Genomic DNA, 21,612 nt, shown 5'->3' with positions numbered 1-21,612 from the left:
CCTGTAGTAGTTTGCATCAGTGTTAATTTCGTTGACGAAGACTATGACAAAAAATATTCATCAACGAACATTTTTTACAGACGAAAACTAAATAAAAACTAAATAAAAAGTCAGATATGATGACGAAGACGATGACGAAATTTAACTGACACTTTAGTCAACGAATAAAAATGAGAGGAAAATGTTGGGCCGGGACGAATGGAGAAGAGACCCAATAAGAACTACCCTTTTGTGGGGAAATCCAATCAGAGCGAATCTTTTGAGGGCAGGTTGATCTTGGCAAAGCCATTTTGAAAAGCCGCGGTTTTCAAGTTATGAGGACGTTTGTTATACATTCTATTTAGTTATACATTACACTTGGTTGCACAGTCTTGGTTACAAAGCTTTGGTTAATTTAAGTTGACTTTTCTCGTTAGCAACACACTAACATTTTGTGCACACTAACATTTTGTATCTCTGCGTGCATTCTCTGGGAGACAGCAAAGGCTGTAATACGAGGCAGAATAATATCATATTCAGTACATAAAAAGAAAAAGGAAAAAGCACTCGAGACAGAACTAGAACAGAAAATTAAAACTTTGGAATCAGCACATGTTGCCTCCCAAGAAAAACACCTTCTAAATGAGCTGAGGAAAAGTAAAATGAAATTGCAAGAATTAAGAGACAAAAAAACTCAGTTTCACATACAGAGATTACGCTTGGACAATTTTGAACATAGTAATAAATCAAGTAAGTTTTTAGCAAACCAACTAAAACAGAATAAAGAGAAGGCAGCAATCTCTTCAGTTACAGACCCCAATGGGAAGGCAACTCATAGCCTAGGAGAGATAAATAGGATATTTAGGGACTTCTATAAAAAATTATACTCACCTAATATTAATCCAACCAATTCTGAAATAGAAGAGTTCTTAAACAACATCGACCTACCAAAATTAAATAATGAACAAATATCGGCATTAGAATTACCTCTCTCAATATTGGAACTTCACGAGGCACTACAATGTATGCCTAACGGGAAAGCCCCAGGTCCAGATGGATTTCCAGCAGAATTCTACAAAACATTTTAGCCTCTGCTAGCACCACTATTCCATAGAATGGTTATAGAAATTAAAGAAACTAGCAGCATCCCCCCAAATATGAATTGTGCAGACATTAACCTGCTCCTCAAACCTGACAAAGACCCTGCTCTCCCCTCTAGCTACCGACCAATATCACTCATAAATGCGGACCTTAAAATCATCAGCAAAGCACTGGCTAGTAGAATTGAAAAAGTGACACCTTATATAATACATCCAGATCAAACGGGTTTCATTAAAGGCAGACAGTCCACTAACAACATGAGGAGACTAATTGGCGTAATAGACTACTGCAACATTCAAAATAAGGAAGCCATAATCATATCATTGGACGCAGAAAAGGCTTTTGACAGGGTCAACTGGAAATTTCTAATGGCAACCTTACTAAAATTTGGATTTCGCGAGAACTTCGTAACCTGGATTAAAATTTTATATAGTTCACCTAAAGCCTGCGTAAAAACGAATGATCAAATCTCCCCAAGCTTCACTCTCAGAAGGGGCACTAGGCAAGGTTGTCCACTTTCTCCATCACTATTTGCTATATTTATTGAACCATTGGCAGCAGCAATTTGGAACAATAATAATATCAAAGGTATTCAAACAGCAAGTATAACCCATAAAATTAGTCTTTATGCAGATGATGTATTACTTTTTCTTCAAAATACACAGGGTTCCCTCACAGAGACGATAAGACTCATAGATAAGTTCTCCTCCATTTCATATTACTCTATTAATTGGAATAAGTCGACTACTCTTCCAATATCTTGTGACTTCCAGTCCAATCCAACTATCCCACTTCAATCTGGGAACATTAGATATCTGGGTATTAACATTTCTGCCAAGCTGTCAGATCTGACGCGATTAAATTACAGTCCGCTGCTTAAAAAGATAGAAGATGACCTTGCACGGTGGAACAATCTACCCACATCACTTCTGGGAAGAGTAGCAACAGTCAAAATGATGATCTTACCAAAAATTAACTACACGTTCTCAATGGTTCCGAGTCAACCTCCGCGGATTTGGTTTAATTCACTGGACTCCTTAATCTCAAAATATCTATGGAAATCTAAACCACCACGAATAAGTTTAAAAACTTTACAGAAACCCAAAAACTGTGGGGGTTTGGAGCTTCCCAATTTCTACAACTACTTTCTTGCCAATAGATTGATATTAAACGACATTGTTGTTTTAAGAGCATCAACATCAGCACATCACTGACAGCCTGGTGGGAATTTCTTAAAATGAACCAAACCTCACTGGTCCCATGCTAACTGACACCCATCTGGAACAACCCTGACATCTTGTTAAATAAAAAAATTATAAACTTCCTGGCTTGGCATAATAAAGGAATCAAGCGCCTCGAACATATAATCCAAGACAATGATATCATTTGACAAAATAGCAGAAACTTATAGCATTGAGAAAAACAAATACTTAGAATATCTTCAGCTTAAATCAATAATACATAATAGATGGTGTCGTAAGCAATTAGAGCTGGAGCTTTCACCTAAAATAGCAAACTTCTTAATAACACCAACTAAAAAACTACTGTCTAGGATTTACGTGCATCTAGCAGAATCTGATACAACGCTCTCACTCCCTACCCACAAATGGGAAAGGGATCTACTCATCAATCCAGACTCTAACTTCTGGAGGCAAATTTGCTTGAATACCTTCCGAATGAATCAGAACTCCAACCTGCAGCTATTACAGTACAAAATTTTACACAGAACACACTACACAGGGCAGAGGATGTTCCAGATGGGTATCAGAGATACTGACATATGCCTAACTTGTAAAAAGGACGCACCAGATAATTACCTGCATGCTTTCTGGTACTGCACACCGGTCAACGAATTCTGGCAAAGGATTTGTGAAGACTTATCGACACACCTAGGGCATCCCATCCCACCCTCCCCCTCACTCTGCCTGCTTGGGGACCTCACTAACACTAATATAGACACGAATAAATCATGCATGCTTCTTACAGTACTAACCATTGCCAAGAAAACAATCCTTCTGAACTGGAAGTCAAAAGAGAATTTAAATATAAATCTGTTCAAAAATCTACTCTGGGATTATGTTTCCATGGAGAGGTCGTCTGCCTGTAAGAAAAATAAATTGATCGATTTTGAAGATATTTGGGCTCCAATAATTAACTTTTTAATGTAATGTTGTCGGGGGTGGTGGGGCATTGCCATCACTGGGCCAGCACGGGGCCCTCGGGTGCTGTGGGGTGGTTGGGGGGGGGGGCGGTGGGGGGAGCCTCTGCCTCGCCTGGTGGGGGGCCTGGGGTGGCCGGGGGGCGGGGGTCATCCCGCCTGTCCGGACCGGCTCCCCGTTTGCCGGGGGGTCTGGAGTTGTCCCGTCCTTGGCTGCTAGCTGGGGTCTCATCGGGCGTGGTGGGGTGGATCTCTCCCGGTCTGCGCCTGGTTTCCCTGCTGCCGGGCTGCCTGTGGCGCCCCTGAACACCTCAGTTGGCCGTCCCTGCCGGCTGTGCGGGGTCAGGGATGGGGACTAATCGGGGCCAGTCGGGGATCTGGCCCCGGTGCCGGGGGGGGCCCACTCCTGGCACGCCCTTATTGCTCCCCTGGGCCCAACACCACATTTCACACAACACTAGGGCCTTGAGGGGCGGTGGGGAGGTGCGCCGAGACACTGCACCTCAAATTTTACTTGCATGTTAGACATCACATGACACTAGGGCTGAGGAGGTGGGTTGAGGCAGGTGGGGCTCTGCCGTCTGCCAGCGGTGGGGCGACCGTGCCTCAACTGCTCGCCCACTTTTTGCACCTTAGTCATATACACAGTCCATATTACATTAGGCACAGTCCTGCCTCGGTGGGGGGGTTGCGGGTGGGGCTGGGGGGCTCGCCGCCCGTCCTCCCTCTGCGGGCCTCCCTGTACGGGGGTTGGCGCCCCTTTAGTCCCTCGCGGGCTGCCTCCTGGGTTGGGCGGGTGGTTGTCTCCGGGACACATGGCCGTGGGCCCTTGTGCCGGGGGGGCGGCGGGGTGGCCTCGGTTGCCTGGTTTCTCCTGCCTTCGCCTTCGGCCTTGTGGGGGGGGGGGGGGGGGGTGGGGTGCTGTCGCTTCCCCCGACGGCATCATATGCCAGCACATCCAATGACAAATCAGTTCACACCTACACTTACACATACATATAAGAATGGTTGAGCGATCAATATCATTATTATTGTTATTTTTTTAGTGTGTGTTATAGACATAGGAATTGAAATATACATGTATAAGGGTAGGATCACGTGTGTGTATGCTACATATATATATAATACCTATTTGTCACATTATTAATTATAATTATTATTACTGATGTTATAATGTTTGTTGTTTGATGTCCTTGTAATGAGTATTATTTTTCTTATGGTTGTTTGTATTCTGTATTTCCCTACACTTCATTTTCTCCATCCCACCGACATTATTAGTTTTATTTTTTCTGTATACCTCTGTTTCCTTTTTTTTTTTTTCTTTTCTCTCCCCATGGTGATTAATGTCTGTTCTCGTTACGATTGTTGTTTCTGTATCCCCCCTGTTTTTTTTTTTTTTTTCCTCCACGGGACAGGTGAGTTCGGAGCAGCCACACTCTTTGCTCTTGAATTTAATGTAAAATAAAGTTGTCCTCCGAAGAGGGGGGGTGGTGGTGGGCAATAAAAAAAAAAATTTAAAAAATTAGCAATTTAATTGAAACACAGTATGAACATGAAAGGCAGAAGTTCTTGAAAGAATGTCATATGCGTCTCATATAATTCAGGGACAATGCATATCTTTTTCAGGGAGCATGTATATTGTTCAGGGAGAGCAGGTCTTAGGCTTATTTTTGTGAAAAAGACTTTTTTGACATTTAATAAAATAAATGTTTTTTATTACAACAATTAGATACTGTATGTGCCTGTATTCTCTATATGCTTTCATATATTGAAATATACTTACAGTTACGTGAATTATGGAGAAAAATCTAATATTTGGTCTACTAAAACTAGACTAAGACTAAAAGACTTAAGACTAAACTAAGACTAAAACTCTTATGATATTTAGTCAACTAAACTAGACTAAGACTAAAAGATTTCAGATGACTAAAATAGGACTAAAACTAAATGGTGTATTATTCCAAAGACTAAGACTAAATCAGAATTTGCTGTCAAAATTAACACTGGTTTGCATACTGTCAATGTCCCATCAGTCTGGAATGTCACTGCACCCCACACCCATCACTTTGGAAAGGCAGTTTGAAACGCAAGAAAAGTAACAACAATAAAATCCCTTTCACAGTTTATTGGTAGATGGAATGAAAAATGAAAAACTGACTATATAAAAATAGAAAGCGATAAATATGATTCAGTGACTATTATTAATGCTCTGGGGACGGGGGCATCGTCGACCGCGTATCTTTCTCGTGTATTTCAGTTTATACAGGTATCTCGCTGAAATCATTATGTAGAATCATGAAAAAAACACTGACTAAATCCGTTATCTGTCTTCTTTTCAAAACTTCCATTGTCGGAAGTATTAAAGTTTTTAAAATTAGGTTAAATAGGCAAAAAAGCAAATCGTGTCACCTTTCTTTGTTTTACTTGTATCGGGAGCGTGTAGGACCGCTCTCAGCTGAAGATCGCTATTCACGTTCTAAATACACTGCGTTTGAATCGCCGACCACGTGATTGCAGGCACACAGGCTTAGCCCACTGCGCCATGAACACAGGTATGAGCTTCGTTGCTGAAAGTGGCAACACTGGCACAAAGCTTCAGCGGCACAGACGTATCCGTGTGCTATATTGTAGCCGATCAGTGTAAACACTACCCAGATATGTGCTCTTGTTTATTTCGGTCACAATGGGCGTATTCGCATATTTCTTCACCCAATACTACCCCCAAGTCCCCAGACTCTGCTTCCTCATTGGAAGGCGTGTCGGTGGGATTGAGGAGGTCTTTGAAGTATTCCTTCCACCGACCCACAACGTCCCGAGCTGAGGTCAACAGCGCACCATCCCCACCATGAACAGTGTTGATGCTGCACCGCTTTCCCGCCCCGAGACGCCGGATGGTGGACCAGAATCTCCATCTGGAAGTCATTCTCCATGGCCTCGCCAAACTCCTCCCATACCTGAGTTTTTGCCTCAGCGACCGCCAAAGCCACGTTATGCTTGGCCTGCCAGTACTCATCAGCTGCTTCCGGAGTCCCACAGGGCAAAAAGGCCTGATAGGACTCCTTCTTCAGCTTGACGGCATCCCTCACCACCAGTGTCCACCAGCGGGTTCGGGGATTGCCGCCGCAACAAGCACCGACCACCTTACGGCCACAGCTCCGGTCCGCGCCTCCACAATGGAGGCGCGGAACATGGCCCATTCGGACTCGATGTCCCCCGCCTCCCCCGGGACATGGGAGAAGTTCTGCTGGAGGTAGCAGTTGAAACTCCCTCTGACAGGGGATTCCGCCAGACGTTCCCAACAGACCCTCACTATACGCTTGGGCCTGCCAGGCCTGGTCGGCTTCCTCCCCCACCAGCGGAGCCAACCCACCCATAGCTAGTGATCAGTTGACAGCTCCACTCCTCTCTTCACCCAAGTGTCCAAGACATGCGGCCGCAAGTTCGATGACACGGCACAAAGTCGATCATCGAACAGCGACCTAGGGTGTCCTGGTGCCAAGTGCACATATGAACACCCTTATGTCTGAACATGGTGTTTATTATGGACAATCCGGGACGAGCACAGAAGTCCAACAAGAGAACACCACTCGGGTTCAGATCGGGGGGGTGTTCCTCCCAATCACGCCACTCCAGGTCTCACTGTCATTGCCCACGTGAGCATTGAAGTCCCCCAGCAGAACAAGAGAGTCCCTGGGGGGAGCGCTCTCCAACACCCCTTCCAAGGACTCCAAAAAGGGTGGGTATTCTGAACTGCTGTTTGGTGCATAAGCGCAAACAACAGTCAGGACCCGTCCCCCCACTCGAAGGCGAAGGGAGGCTACCCTCTCGTCTACTGCGGTAAACCCCAATGTACAGGCGCCCAGCCAGGGGGCAATAAGTATGGCCACCCCAGCTCGGCGCCTCTCCCCATGAGCAACTCCAGAGTGTCCAACCCCCTTCGAGGAGACTGGTTCCACAGCCCAAGCCATGCGTCAAGGCGAGCCCGACTATATCTAGTTGGAACCTCACAGCCTCGTGCACCAGCTCAGGCTCCTTCCCCACCAGAGAGGTAACATTCCTTCTGCAGCCGAGGATCGGACCGCCAAGGTCCCCGCCTTCGGCCATTGCCCAACTCACACTGCACCCCACCCCTATTGCCCCTCCAACAGGTGGTGAGCCCATTGGAAGGGGGACTAATGTGCCTTGTTCGGGCTGTGCCCGACCAGGCCCCATGGGTGTAGGCCTGGCCACCAGGCGCTCGCCATCGAGCCCCACCCCCAGGCCTGGCTCCAGAGGGGGGGCCCGGTGACCCACGTCCGGGCAAGGGAAATTGTCGATCAATGTTTATACTCATCATTAGGGGTCTTACCTCCAAGACCGTGCTTTCTAATGAATGTAAAATACCTAATTTAATTGAATTATAACTATGCTATTAGTGCTGGGCGATAAAACGATCTCGGTTTTATGTCGATAAAAAATAAGGACGATCACGATACACACAGACTATAAACTCGATCAACCAAATTTGCTCCGTTTTAGAGAATGCGCTGAGACAAACAACTCGATGGCCTATCGAGCAGAGGTTTAATGAACGCCAGCACAACAGCCAATCACCGACAACGTTGTAATTTTGCCCATCCTCCCTTAAAGAAGCAATGGGTGCATTCGACTTGGGCTTAGGTCTGTCTGCAGCTAACACAACATGGAGCGCGATCTGCCGCAAGCTGCAGGGGTGGAGTATAAACTGACTGCAGCCAAGTCGGACAACTTCTACTCCTCATAGTCTATGAGACCTGACTGCAATGACAGCACTGCCAGAAGGGTGTAGATAAATCTATACAAATATCACCTGCATGCCTTCTTCACAGATTGGACGATTAAACAAATAAAGCAGCACAACATTACTTACTGTTAGAACATTTATGTAATTTATTTAAACTTTATTTTACCAGCTAAATGAACTGAAACCAGTTCTCACTGCTTTATGTGCTTTTCGGGAGAAATAGCAGATAACGCATTGGAGCTTCCTGGGATACAAATGTCATGCATGTGACTAAAATCTTCAGCCAATAAGGGCAAAGTTGTGTCGTCACGGAGGCGGTTCCAGTTTGTGCTGCACGGTCTGTCTTAAGTCGTCTTGCTCTTGCAAGGATTTTGTACCATGTGACATGGTGACACGTGGTGACGTTTTGAAACATTTCTTTGCCGACCTCGCTATCATGCGATGTGTATGAAGTGTGTGGACTGTGAAGCACTGGCAGTGTCCGTTGAGAAAATGTATACAATGTAACGTTTTTAAAGTAGATGCATCTGACTGGTTGCATTTGAATTGAGGCGCGTAATAAATAATGATACTATTCTGTGAGGATGTGCTGTTTTCTCTTTTTTCCCCATCCCATCGAGACCGCTATGTCCGAGACCAAAACAAGACCAAGACCAAATAGAGTCGAGACCAAGACAAGACCGAGACCACAAAAAATTGGTCTCAAGACATACACGTACACATACACAAACACACACACATTAATGACACATTAAAATATAAATCAAAGAACTCTGTTAACAATTCTGCTGTGTAATGAGGTTTTGCAGAAACTCATTTTTTCGACCACAGTAGTCTTTTAATTGCTAAAAAAAAATTTGACTTCTACACTCCTGATGACCAGAAGATGTGAGTGCTAAATTAAGCGATGTTGAGAGGAGACCGCAGTGGATTAATGATATTTTTATTTATTTATTTTAAAGCATCTAGGCTGCATATGAACAGCTTTGTGCTCTGATTGTGAACATCATAAAATGTGAAGTAACTAAATATTAATTTATATTAATAAATAAAGTGAACTTTGTACATTAATACTAATGCTCAGAGTCAAAAACTTTAAAAATTACAGCAGCGTTTGAGTTTCGCTTCTATCTGCAAGAGCACAAAATGATTCATATTAAACCCAACCAAACAGCCCAAACTTCTGGCTAAACACAGAAATATTTAAATAACACTTCCTTGTTAACAAAGCAAACTCATTTCCAACTTTAAAGGAAATGTAAATCCACATTGCTACAATAATGCATAAAAGCAAAAAATAACCTCAAAGACTGCACAAATGCACTGGTATGTTTTGTAATATATATAGATTTTGTGCAAAGGAGAATTAAACTGTTAGATGACCATACTTTTCTTGATTTGCTGTTAAACCGCAGTTTCACCACAGCTGATGACTATTATGGTGGGTCAGTTGTTTTCAACCTGGGGGCCTCAGCGAGGACTGAATGGGGCCGTACAATTTACTTGAACAGTGTAAAAAAAAAAAGACATTTTTATTTAGGGCTGGGTGGTAGCCTATATCAAATTTGTATGGTATACTGATATTTTACAAAACAAGATATAAGATAACACTGCTGTGTATATCATTATACTTTTATTGTGCGTTAAAATTAGGGCTTTATTAAAGTTTTCTAAAGAAACCAACAGTACTCCTTCCGGGATGTAAACAGCACCAAAGCTTCGGTAGTGATGTTACACAGAATCCCAGAATTCACAGCTGAAATCATACCATTCAGCATCACACGGTTGATGCAGGTTCGTTAAATTTTAAAACACTGTTAAAAATATCGTCATTTGCAATATTTGTTTTATTTTGTTGAAGGCTAATACCTTAAAATAAGTGTCTTTCAGTTATTAAGTGTACTATTAATAGTGTCAGGCTTCTAATTTTTAAGCCATTTGCCAAATAGGTTTTAGATTTTAGTAGTTTATTTATTTATTTATAAATATCCCCCTATTTTGAAAGCAATGTCATAAACTGAGAAAAAAAGAGTGTTTGCCGACATAGTGGAGTGAAACCTTGTTTGAGTTATATTCAGAAGAACCGATGTTTGGCAGTGTAGCCAACTTAAAGTGTTTATATTAATAGACATTGGCAATATTTGTCATCGTTTCAGAATTCATACAACAGAAACAATATCATAACCTATGTAGCGGGCCCAAAAAAAACACTGAACTACAGTATCTAACTTAGAGGTTGTTAGGGTCCTTGCACAGCTTGATTAATGTAAAGTGGTGTCCATCAGACAGTGCATACAACCCACATCATCTGCGCATGTGCAAGGAAATTGACTAGGTATTTCCAGTAGATGGCAGTACTGACTTTCATGGAGCAGAGGTTAACGAAGAGTAGAAGAAGAATAGTTGTTGTAGTTATTAGGAGCTTTGGAGGTACCCGAATATCTAATTTGTCATACCGTCTAGACCAGGGGTGTCAAACTCCAGTCCTGGAGGGCCGGAGCCCTGCACATTTTTGGGTTTCCCCTCATCTAACACACCTGATTCAACTCCTTGTGCTAATTACATCACAGCTCTTGAACTGAATCATTTGTGGTGGAAAAAGGAAAGAAATAAGCCCTGCTCCAGCCCTCCAGGATTGGAGTTTGACACCCCTGGTCTAGACATTACATGGTATTTTCAAAAGCAATGGTATTCCAACATTTTTAAATATTGGCAATAGAATTCATCGAGCAGCAGTGGCAGCAATAATAACATCGGGAAAGGATGTGATGTAAGAAAGATTTTAAAATAATTTTAGAATAACAAAGATTTCATCATTTTAAATAAGACTAAAATAGTTTCACAAAACAACAGAACAAAAAAAAAATTTATCCATTTCATAAAATGTTTATCTGATACAGAACTATAATCTTCATATTTCCAATTCCCCTGCTGAGCAAGGGTGGGGCCTGGCTAATTTTGTCACCAGTATTTCAAAATACCGCAATATCTCATGTTACCATAATACCATCCACGCCTAGTAACAAATTTAAAACTGTTTGTTGCAGTTCAGCTGAGATGTGTACTACGGAACGAGTTTACTAGCTTAAAGAGGTTTCTTGAGGCTTACTTTCGAGTTTTTTGTATTACAAATCATAGCCACTTTTAAGCAGATCACGTTGTCATGGCAATTTATTCTGGACGCCTAACCTGCTCTGAGCAGGTTCAAGTGCAGGCTGTTCGCTTAATGCCATGATCACACTACACGATTTTCTGCTCACTGACAGTTTTTTGGAGATCTCTCACAAAACCGGAGGCAAATCAGTGTTTGATCGGTGCTGGAAAATCAGCACTCCATTATCGCTATGTGTGAACTGTTCAAAGATGTGACCTGATGGAGTTGCCATTGTGTTGCAGATGTCCAACAGATGCCAAATATCTAGACTTGTCAGCAACTCCAAATCCACAGGGTGAGGTGAAACGTGAGAGACAAGTTTAAAAAGGTGTAAAAGGTTCAATTTGTTCAGAAACTGTTTTTAGTGTGTGTGTGTATGTGTGCATTAGGGCTGCAGCTATCGATTATTTTAATAATAGAGTATTCTAAGACAGGTCTCTAAAATGAACAACTCGTTAATTTTTTTACAAGCATTTTTAATGGTTAAACTAAATACAATGTGTCAAAAGTTGCTATTTTTGCATGCAGCATGCTAAAACTTAATTCCTTGATTCTTAAGGGGGAAAACTCATTTGAAAAATTAACATAGAAATATTAAACTTTCAAACTATTTTGAACCATCTTCCCATCGAAATAATGTACAAATAATAATATTGTATAATGTTAAAGGCCTTGCTCAAGGGACCCGCAGACGTGCTGAGGCTGACTGGTGACCTTCTGATTACAGGCACACATGGTTAACCCACTGAGTCTGCCCCGTATTTCTTATGCTCAAGTATTTCAGTTATGGTGCTTGTTTTTTTTTTTTATCTTTGTTCCTGGTTATCCCTGCCTGTGTCTGATTTTGTAGTTATGTCCTGTATTACCTGTGTTCCTAAGATCTCCTAGTGTTGAGTCCTTAGTACTTGTTAAATGACCCCCACCTATTTATATCTTTACATTTGCAACAATAATTTAAAAAGAGTGTTACCCAAATACAGTTAATAAATTGTATAAGTAAATATCTTGTTTTTTCTGTGTAACACAGTACGGCAATTATGTATGAATGCCACCTCAGCCAGACAGCCCACACTTCAAAGATAACATATATTGCAAACCCACAGTTAGTACAAACCTCTGATTAGGCTTTTGTCGTACAGACATAAACTTTATTTAAAAAAATATTCTCTTGATTGGACTCAAATAAGATGTCTTCATCTTTACTGAATCATACAATACATTAGAACTTCTGTGTCTTAATGGATGGTGTTAGTGTATGTAGCCTTTTTGTCATATTTATTTTTGTAAAAGTACATGTTCTTTCCAAAATACCCCATGTATCGCTGTTTGACACACACTCACTATAGCCGCAGTGTATTGTTGGTCAAATCGCCATTGTGGGTGTATACAACTCAAGTGCCAGCATTTGTGTGCGGCATTATCTTTGGTAAGATGGGACACTCGTGCTGTGTGAAAGACTGTCTTACTAAATCACATGGTAGAAATGGCAGAAAGGTGGACCACAACATGAGATTTTTTAGGTTTCCCACTTGGAAAAGAGGATATGGACAGCAGGAGGTAACAAAGAGGCGTCGGGTGGCCTGGGTCGCAGCAATGAGATAAAAGGAACACGATATCTCCTTTAATGCGTGTTTGCTCTCTGCATTTTCATAAAGGCAAGCAAGATGTTTTTTTGTTTAAGTAGTATTACTGAATGTGCATTTTTTGTCTTCTAAAGTTGGTATTTTCACATTGTCTAACCTATGCTAGCAAGCTCGCCTCACAGAAATAAGTTAATCTGTTTGTGTTAAACTAGCATTACAGAGTGAATGCTTTTTTACGACAAAAGTAAACAACAAAACTGTAATGACACGCTTATCAGTGCATGTATTTGTATATTTGCGTGCATGGATTATAAGCCACAATGCTGCATAAAGTAGCTGTCACTGTGTGCTGTGCCCTGACAAACCAATGCCCAACTATAGTTTAAGTTTAGGAACATTTGCAAGTACGGTTTCTAACATTTCACATGATGTCTGGAAGGATCTGTATAAACTCATTGTATACCGAGTGTCACGTCCAGCTCATCCGATCCTCGTGTGTGCCACGCCCCCTAATTAACCACGTGTGCTGCCCCAATTGTGACCAGCTGTTCTCTGTCAGTTTGACATGTCCTGTGTATTTAAGTCCACGTCTGAGTCCGTATCCCCAGATCCGTCATTGATGTTTGTTGCTGTCTGCCCTGTGCTTCCCTCGTTTCCCCATAATAAACCCTTGTGTCCTGGATCCTCGCCTGCCTGCCTCATCCTTCCCCGCTTCGTCACAACAGAATGACGGATCTCCCGAAGAAGACACCTCAGCTAATAGAAGCTGAATACGACAATCTAGTCGCCGAGGCGATATACTGGCTGCAACAGCCAGAGGTCCAGGAGGACCCCGCAGCTCGCGTCATGGCGATCCATACGGGGGATATCCTGCAGGGGATTTCCCCGACGAAGGACGCCTTCCTAGCCGAGGTGGTTTGGCTGAACTTATAGCAACTCAGGGAAGTAGCGGCTTAGGCCATTAGGCAGCAGGTGGCTTTGGACAGCAGACTACCGATGGATCCACCATCGGAGCCGACCGCAGTACCCCAGACTGCCGTGAAAAGGAAGAAGAAGAGAAAGCAAAAGGAGAAGAGACGCAAGGACGCACCAACAATCTTCCTGGGGTCCGTCTCTCTCTCCAGTTTCTCTCCTTGCCGAATATTGAGAGGAATCCCTCCTGATCCGGGAACCAGCAGAGCTCCACCAGGACACTACAGCTAGAGCGTACATGCGTTACTATGCTACAGCCGCTAGCAGCACACCCCTTTTTGGGAATTCGTGCTGCCTTTAAAGGGGCCAGGTCAATTTGGGATGCCATCCCACGGGTCCCACGGTCGCTTAAAGGGGCAACACCTGCTCCTGAGGCGCCAGCCCTGACTGCCATACCTGACCCGCCTGATGTTCCTGCCCTGCCCGTTGTGCCTGTTCTGCCCATCGTGCCTGACCTGCCTGTTCTGCCCATTGCGCCTGTTCTGCCCGTCGTGCCGGATGCATCGCCACCCAGCTGGGTCCCAGTCCTGGCAACTGTGGTGCCCCCTGCTGGTCCTGACCCAGCGTTTCCTACACCGCCGCCCAAGGTCCCTGCTGCACCACCGGTTGATGCACCGCCCTCCACAGAACCTGTTCCTGTGTTGCCTGACCTGTCTGTTCTGCCTGACTCGCCTGTTCCCGACTTGCTTGTCCCGGTGGTGGCCATGCCACCCAGCGAGGCTCCGGTCCTGGTGGCTGCTGCATCGCCACCTGCCGAGGCTCCTGCTGTGCCCGAGGCTCCTGCTGTGGCCCAGTCTCCTGCTTAGCCCGAGGCACCTGCTGCTCCGCCCGAGGTCCCGGCGCGGCCCGTCCTTGCTCTGCCCGTCTCTGCTCCGCCCACCTCCGCCCATTTCTGCTCTGGCCAATGCCCTGCCTCTGCCCGTCTCTGCTTCTGCCGAGGCCCCGCCTCCACCCATCTCTGCTCCAGCTGGAGCAGCAGGCGGAGTCGGGGCCTAGGCTAGAGCAGAGATGTCTCCCCCGCCTCTACCTGCTCCTCTGGCTGAGGCCCCGCCTCCGCCTGTGGCCCCGGCTCCGTCCGAGGTTCCTCTGCCTCCGCCTCTAGCTCCACCTGTCTTGGCTCATGTCCAAGCTCCCGTGACGCCAGTCCCAGTCCCATAGGAGGTCCCAGACTGTCTGACCACCGCTCCTTCCCCCTTGGAGGAGGAGCTTGAGTGAGACCCCTCGGGACCTCCCTGATGGCCCCAAAGGACTCCTCCAGGAGTTGGACTCCTCCGCCATCTCCCCAGAAGGTTTGATCCCGGCTAGAACCCCACCTGTCGGTGTCCCGTAAAGGGAGAGGACATAGGTGCAGGGGTCGGGTCCCACCCACCCTGCCCCCCAGCTCACCTGCGGTTCCCCAGGCTCCTGCTTGGCTGATGCCTGTGGGTCCCACGCCGTCGCCTCATCAGCCGCCTGTAGTCCCGCCTACGATGCCTCATTGGCTGCCTGTGGGTTCCCCTGCTCTGACTCGTTGTTCGCCAGTGGGTCCCTCCTGCTCCCTCCTCACCTCCACTGGTGCCCCCGTCTGCCTTGTATTTCCCTCATTTCACCATAATAAACCCTTGTGTCCTGGATCCTCGCCTGCCTGCCTCATCCTTCCCCGCTTCCTGCTTGCTTGCCTGACATTGGTCACAACACCGAGCCTGTATTCCACTGTATGCCACTTATATTTTATTTTAAATGTGACCAATAAAGTTATGTCCAATGACATTTTTGTGGTGTTCTCGACTCTTCTCCTTTCTTAAACACCTAAAGTACTAGTGTGTTTTGGTAATGAAAATTGCTTATTACTGATTACATAAAGCATTACATTTTTTGTGGATAAAAAACACTGAATATGAAATATTAAGTTTGTTAACCAAATGTGTTTACATCTGCGATACACTCAAAATGGCGAATGGGGGTGTGTCAGACAGTGCAGACACGTGACTGATAAAGACCGATTGACATTGTGGATGACTAACCACAATTCTTATTTACATATTCCCCATTACACTGAAAACAGAAACAGCCCATTCTCTGGGTTTGGATTTATCTTTGACCATCTTAAATTTGGTTTCAAAACAAACAGTTCTTGTGTGACGCTCATTTGGTGAGTTTTAACGTTATATAAACTATATTGCCAAAAGTACTGGGACACCTCTCCAAACCATTGAATTCAGATGTTCCAATCACTTCCATAGCCACAGGTGTATAAAATCACGCACCTAGGCAAGCAGACTGCTTCTACAAACATTTGCGAAAGAATTGGTCGCTCAGTGAATTCAAGCATGGTACGTGATAGGATGCCACCTGTGCAATAAGTCCATTTGTAAAATTTCCTCACTACTAAATATTCCACGGTAAACTGTTAGTGATATTTTAACAAAGTGGAAGCAATTGGGAACAACGGCAACTTAGCCACGAAGTGGTAGGCCACATAAAATCACAGAGTGGGGACAATGCATGCTGAGACGCACAGTGTATAGAACTGTCTGCAGAGTCAATGGCTACTGACCTCCAAACTTCATGTGGCCTTCAGATTAGCTCAAGAACAGTGCATAGAGAACTTGGTACAATGGGTTTCCCTGGCCAAGCAGCTGCATCCAAGCCTTACATCAGGTGCAATGCAAAGCATCAGATGCAGTGGTGTAAAGCATGCCACCACTGGACTGTAAAGCAGTGGAGACGTGTTCTCTGGAGTGACGAATTACACTTTTCTGTCTGGCAATCTGGTGGACAAGTCTGGGTTTGGTGGTTGCCAGGAGAATGGTAATTGCTTGACTGCATCATGCCAAATGTAAAGCTTGGTGGAGGGGGGATTATGGTGTGGGGTTGTTTTTCAGGGATTGGGCTTGGCCCCTTTGTTCCGATGAAAGGAATTCTTAATACTGCAGCATTTGAAGCCATTTTGGACAATTTCATGCTCCCAATTTCATTGGAATAGTTTGGGGATGGCCCCTTCCTGTTCCAACATGACTGCACATCAGTGCACAAAGTAAGGTCCATAAGGACTTGGATGAGTGAGTCTGGTGTGGAGAAACTTGACTGGCCTGCACAGAGCCCTGACCTCAACCCAAGAGAACACCTTTGGAATGAATTAGAGTGGAGACTATGAGCTAGGCCTTCTCATCCAACATCAGTTCCTGACCACACAAATGTTCTCCTTGAAGAATGGTCAAAAATTCCCATAAACACATTCCTAAACCTTGCGGATAGCCATCCCAGAAGAGCTGAAGCTGTTATAACTGCACAGGGTGAGCCAACTCCATATTAAAGCCTATGTATTATGAATGGGTTGTCATTAAAGTTCATGTGTGTGTAAAGGCAGGTGTAATACTTTTGACAATATAGTGTATTTCTGTTTCTCAAAAACATGCTACATGCTATCTTACACAGTTACAGACAGTAGGAGAACCATCTTCTAAGATTTAAACTTCTTTCCAGCTAACTCCAATTAATTATCTTTTACTAATTTTGAAAGCAATTTAGCCCAATGAGAACACAGGAATTACATAGGCTCCCAGCAGGTGCTGAATGGCTACTAATTCAGGTCATACACTGGAGGAATAGTTCACATTCATTGCTAGAGACTAGATGGGTTTACTGACAGCCTACAATAATGACATCACCACTCTGGGATGGGAAGAAGCCTGTTCAGTGAGGAAATAGGACAGGAGCTGGAGTTGCACCCAGACGACTAAATAACACTAGCCATTGGTACAGTGCCAGAAAATCAGCCTTAACAACATTCAGCTAACCAACATATCACAGTGCCACAAAAAGGTACAGCTGCAACAGAAAGCATCCAGACATTTAACATGAGCTACATGTATCTTCATGTGAGCATGTGGCATACTGTGTAGAATAGCCTTCTGGTCTGGCAAGCATCATTTCCCTGCTCATATGTAAGGTAGTGTGGAAGAGAATAAAATAGGATGAGTAGATTTTTGGGTATTGCTTGTATTTTAGTTTTTATATTGTACCACCAAACCTTGGGGAATGAAAGGCACATAGAGTATTTACCTCCAGAATTCTGTTTTTGGCACACCTGAGAATTTGAATGACGCCAATAAATCAAATTCAGTAAGGAAATTGGGTTGGTACCTCATCAATTATTGTTTACAGAGAAATCTCAAAGGGTCCTATAAAGTTATTTTGTCACTCACAGAACAAATTATTGCTGTCTCAAGCTCAATTTTTTACTTTCTTTGTACGAAAATGCAATCAAAACATACAGCATGGCAATCTGGAGCCTTCTTCAACATCAATCAGTGTTTTGCCTGGTTCTTCTAATTCCTCCAAGTAGACAAATAGAGTGACATATCCTGCATACGTTTATCATGCCTCCCTTGTTTTTGTATTCTTTATGCACAATAATATGCCTTTGACTGCATCTAGCTAAACTCACAAAAAAATCTCACAAAATGAAGAACTATGAACTGTTGTTGATTTCCGTTTTAAATTAATCTCTGATTAAGCTCTACATGTCTAACTTTAAAAAAATAGGTGGTTCAAAAACTCTAAGCTGAATGTTTGCTTTACAATAAGCATAAATGGTACTCAAAGCACTTTACAATACATGCCTCACATTCACCCATCCATACACACATTCACACACCGGTGGCAGAGGCTGCCATGCAAGGCATTAACCTGCTCAACGGGAGCAATTTGGGGTTCAGTGTCTTGCTCAAGGACACTTTGACAGGGTCAGGAGGAACCAGGGCTTGAACCTGCAACCCTCCAGTTGCTGAACGATAGCACTACATCCTGCACCACCATCACATAAAACATTTGTATTTTTTGTTTGGAAACTCATTTTTCAGAATTATGCGAAAATATGTGAGTACTTGGAAGAGATGATCAACTGTCAAAAGTATCTTCCAAATTGTATCATATTTGAATTTTAACCAGTAAGTAAAAGTCATGAACACTTTTTTTTGGTGCTATTATAACAGAAATCGGTATTCTGGAGGAGCATGTGAATTTTTTAAGTTCCACCTTTTTGTTATTTCATTATGTGTTCATGAAATCATGTTGATAGTATCATAATTGTCTATCATAATTGTCTAAAATTTATGATATGTTTTCATTGCAGTTTATGCACCTTGCATGTACAAAAGTGTTGTACTTGAAACACACAAATTATGCAATTCCAACATGTTAAATATAAGTTAAATCCTCTTAATGTGTAACCATTAGTCTACTGTACTTTAAACATTTCATAAATAATTCAGTTTTCACATTACGGAACTTGAATGGAATGGTTGGTGCATTTAAAGGTAAGGAGCATTTAAAGGTGGACAAAAAACCAACAGGTTGCCTGGCATACAGAAACCGTAGACAATACATACAGTATACAAAGATATCACTTTTTTGTCATTCATGTGTGGTTTAGGTTCTTTATTGGGTTGTGAAATTGGTGTGAAGAATTTATGTCCTTTTTAGTAATGACTAGTATTGGTAGGCAGTAGATAAAAGGCATAGTATTTGGCAATTTTTTGTAGATTAATTGAAAGCTCAGTTTTGAATAGTTGCCTAGTCAATCTATTACATTATTTGTAATTATTCACATAAGGCCTCTGCTTTCTTTAAAAGAAACATGGAAAATAATTAAAACAAGTTAAGCAACAAAAACATCAGCACACACACACACACACATTTTATGGGCCACAGATCACTGTCCTAATGACATTTCTGCACAGGTGTTGCACATATAAAATAACATTCCTTCAACTCAGCATAAATGCTGCGTCGGCATGTTGTTTTTTTCTGCTTTCTATAAGTCCCTGTATTTAGGCTTTTTTAACATGGAATCATGACAGACTAATTTTTTATAAATTACAATTATATTGACATAAAATTGGAAAGGGTGGACAAAAATTGAGGACTACAGCATAACTAAATCCATTAATAGTTAAACACATAAGTAAAACTAAATAAGTAAAAGATATCCATTCAACCACTCAAGAGTAATGGCAGCATCAATAATAAAAACTGTAGCAGTCTGGCATTTCGACTGAGATTTATTTAAGGGTTACATATTAAATGAGAAAACACAGAATACTACATCAGTTAAGTCATAGTTATAGGGGTATGTTGATAATGTTTTAATTACTATGTTACAGTAAATGGGCCTCAGGCCCCCACTCCTGTGCTGAATATTCATTTAGAAGGGTGGATGGATATATATAATTATTGCTATTATAAAAGTATTTATTATATACTTATAGTACTTAATATTAATATATAAATGAATATGAAGAATTTCAGTTCTGAAAATTTATTTTTTAGAAATAAATGATGACACATTGGTTGTTAATAACAGCCACACTGTATATGCAATCATAGTACTTGTTATCTGCTGGATTGAATGGCCAAACACCCACACTTCTCAGCGGCCGTGTATATGTTAGGGAAAAGAAGTAGCACAGCATTTTGATGATCTGCCTGCTACTTTAAACCAGATGCCTCTGTATACTTGCATTGTTACTATAAGTATGGCACAACTATAAATATCATGCACTGATAACAGCTGTAACCACAGACAAAGCCACCCCATATTTATACAGACACACTCTCTAAAATCAGGCTGCCTAAGCTTGTTTGACAGAAGAAATGCTGCTTCAGCTTCATTAGTTAACGAGAGTAAACTTCTGTGCTCTACTGCACATATATTTGTCATTCCCTGTGGGTTTTGCTGAGAAATCCACAAAATCATACAGTAAAACATTTCCTGATCACCTGTCCTTTAACCCCAAAATGAACAGAGCCACTAGTCTTCAGTGAAATGCACTAAAGTATGCATTATGACCACTCGTGGATGGTTTCCATTGCTAAAAGATTACAGAGCTTATTTTAATACAAAGAAACATTTGCACAATGTAACTTACCGCTGAAAGGTGTGCTCTGGACAGTACGGTAAGGCCGCATATGGAGAATCCATGCTGCAAGGCAATCTGTGCTCTGAGATCTTCCAGACTAACAGATAATAACAGTACATGTATTGATGTATAATTAGATATATAATATATATGTTCAGACACAAATCAAAATGATTAAATTAATTAAATAAATAAAAACAAACACAATTGGAGATTAAAGTGCTGTGAGGTCAAGTGCACAGGAGTGGGTGAAGTGCTGAGGATGTTTTGATTTTTATTATTTTTTCTTCCCCAGCCAAGTAAATAGGCGGAGCCCATGCCAGCTGTCTGACCAATCCTAAAGTTCAGCTGACCAGGGTATCCAGCTTTCCGGGTTGCTAGGTTGTAGATATTAAGCAACAGTACCTTCATTCCAACAAGTTACCCTCCCCTCCTGGGACTCTCCGGAAAAGCTCACTCTTGGTCATTTGTCCTGTGCATCATTCTGCATTTTGAACTCAGGTCCTTGATCGTGTCTCTGGGACCCCCACCTTCAAAAATCTGTTGATTGTTATTTTTAAATTGTCAGTTTTACACAAGGGATTCCATTACAGACAGCAGAAATTGCAAAAACGGACCCAGTGAGCCAGCCAGAAAGGTGTTTTTTACAGTGTCATACCTCCATTGCATGTGCTCTTTTTAGGATCCCAGTTTAGTGCATTATCATCTGCCATTCCATATATTTGCTCAAATCAACTAATTTGAGTTGTCAGGTAAACCCATAATATGCTAATTGTAATGCTGGTAAAATAGGATAAAATTATGGGGAAATACAAGGATTGGTCTGCAACCTTCTACTGATAGGTGTAATGAAACTGATTACAGTGGGCCACTGGCCAGTAAACTGAACAAATAACTGTGCATTAGTAAAGACGCTGATTTTTGGTCACATACGCTGCATGCACGCACACACACACTCACGCACCTACGCAAGGAACTCTTTCTCTCTCACCCAAACAGTG

General features: G+C 42.8%; 1 protein-coding gene across 3 annotated transcripts in view; it reads right to left on the bottom strand.

The window, feature by feature from the left end:
• Positions 1 to 20,887, bottom strand: part of LOC111839110 (tumor protein 63-like) — an 83,325-nt gene extending 62,438 nt beyond the window's left edge. For 2 of the 3 annotated variants that reach the window (XM_072699972.1, XM_072699974.1), the window contains exon 1: positions 20,621 to 20,887. In XM_072699972.1, the coding sequence (XP_072556073.1) occupies positions 20,621 to 20,730 (110 nt within the window). In that variant the 5' untranslated portion in view covers positions 20,731 to 20,887. The remainder of the gene's footprint in view (positions 1 to 20,620) is intronic. The other variant, XM_072699973.1, reaches the window with a different exon arrangement.
• Positions 20,888 to 21,612: the final 725 nt, after the last annotated feature.

The sequence above is a fragment of the Paramormyrops kingsleyae genome, chromosome 15 (assembly GCF_048594095.1).
Source record: "Paramormyrops kingsleyae isolate MSU_618 chromosome 15, PKINGS_0.4, whole genome shotgun sequence".
Lineage (NCBI taxonomy): Eukaryota > Metazoa > Chordata > Actinopteri > Osteoglossiformes > Mormyridae > Paramormyrops > Paramormyrops kingsleyae.
This window is presented reverse-complemented; position numbering and strand designations above follow the sequence as displayed.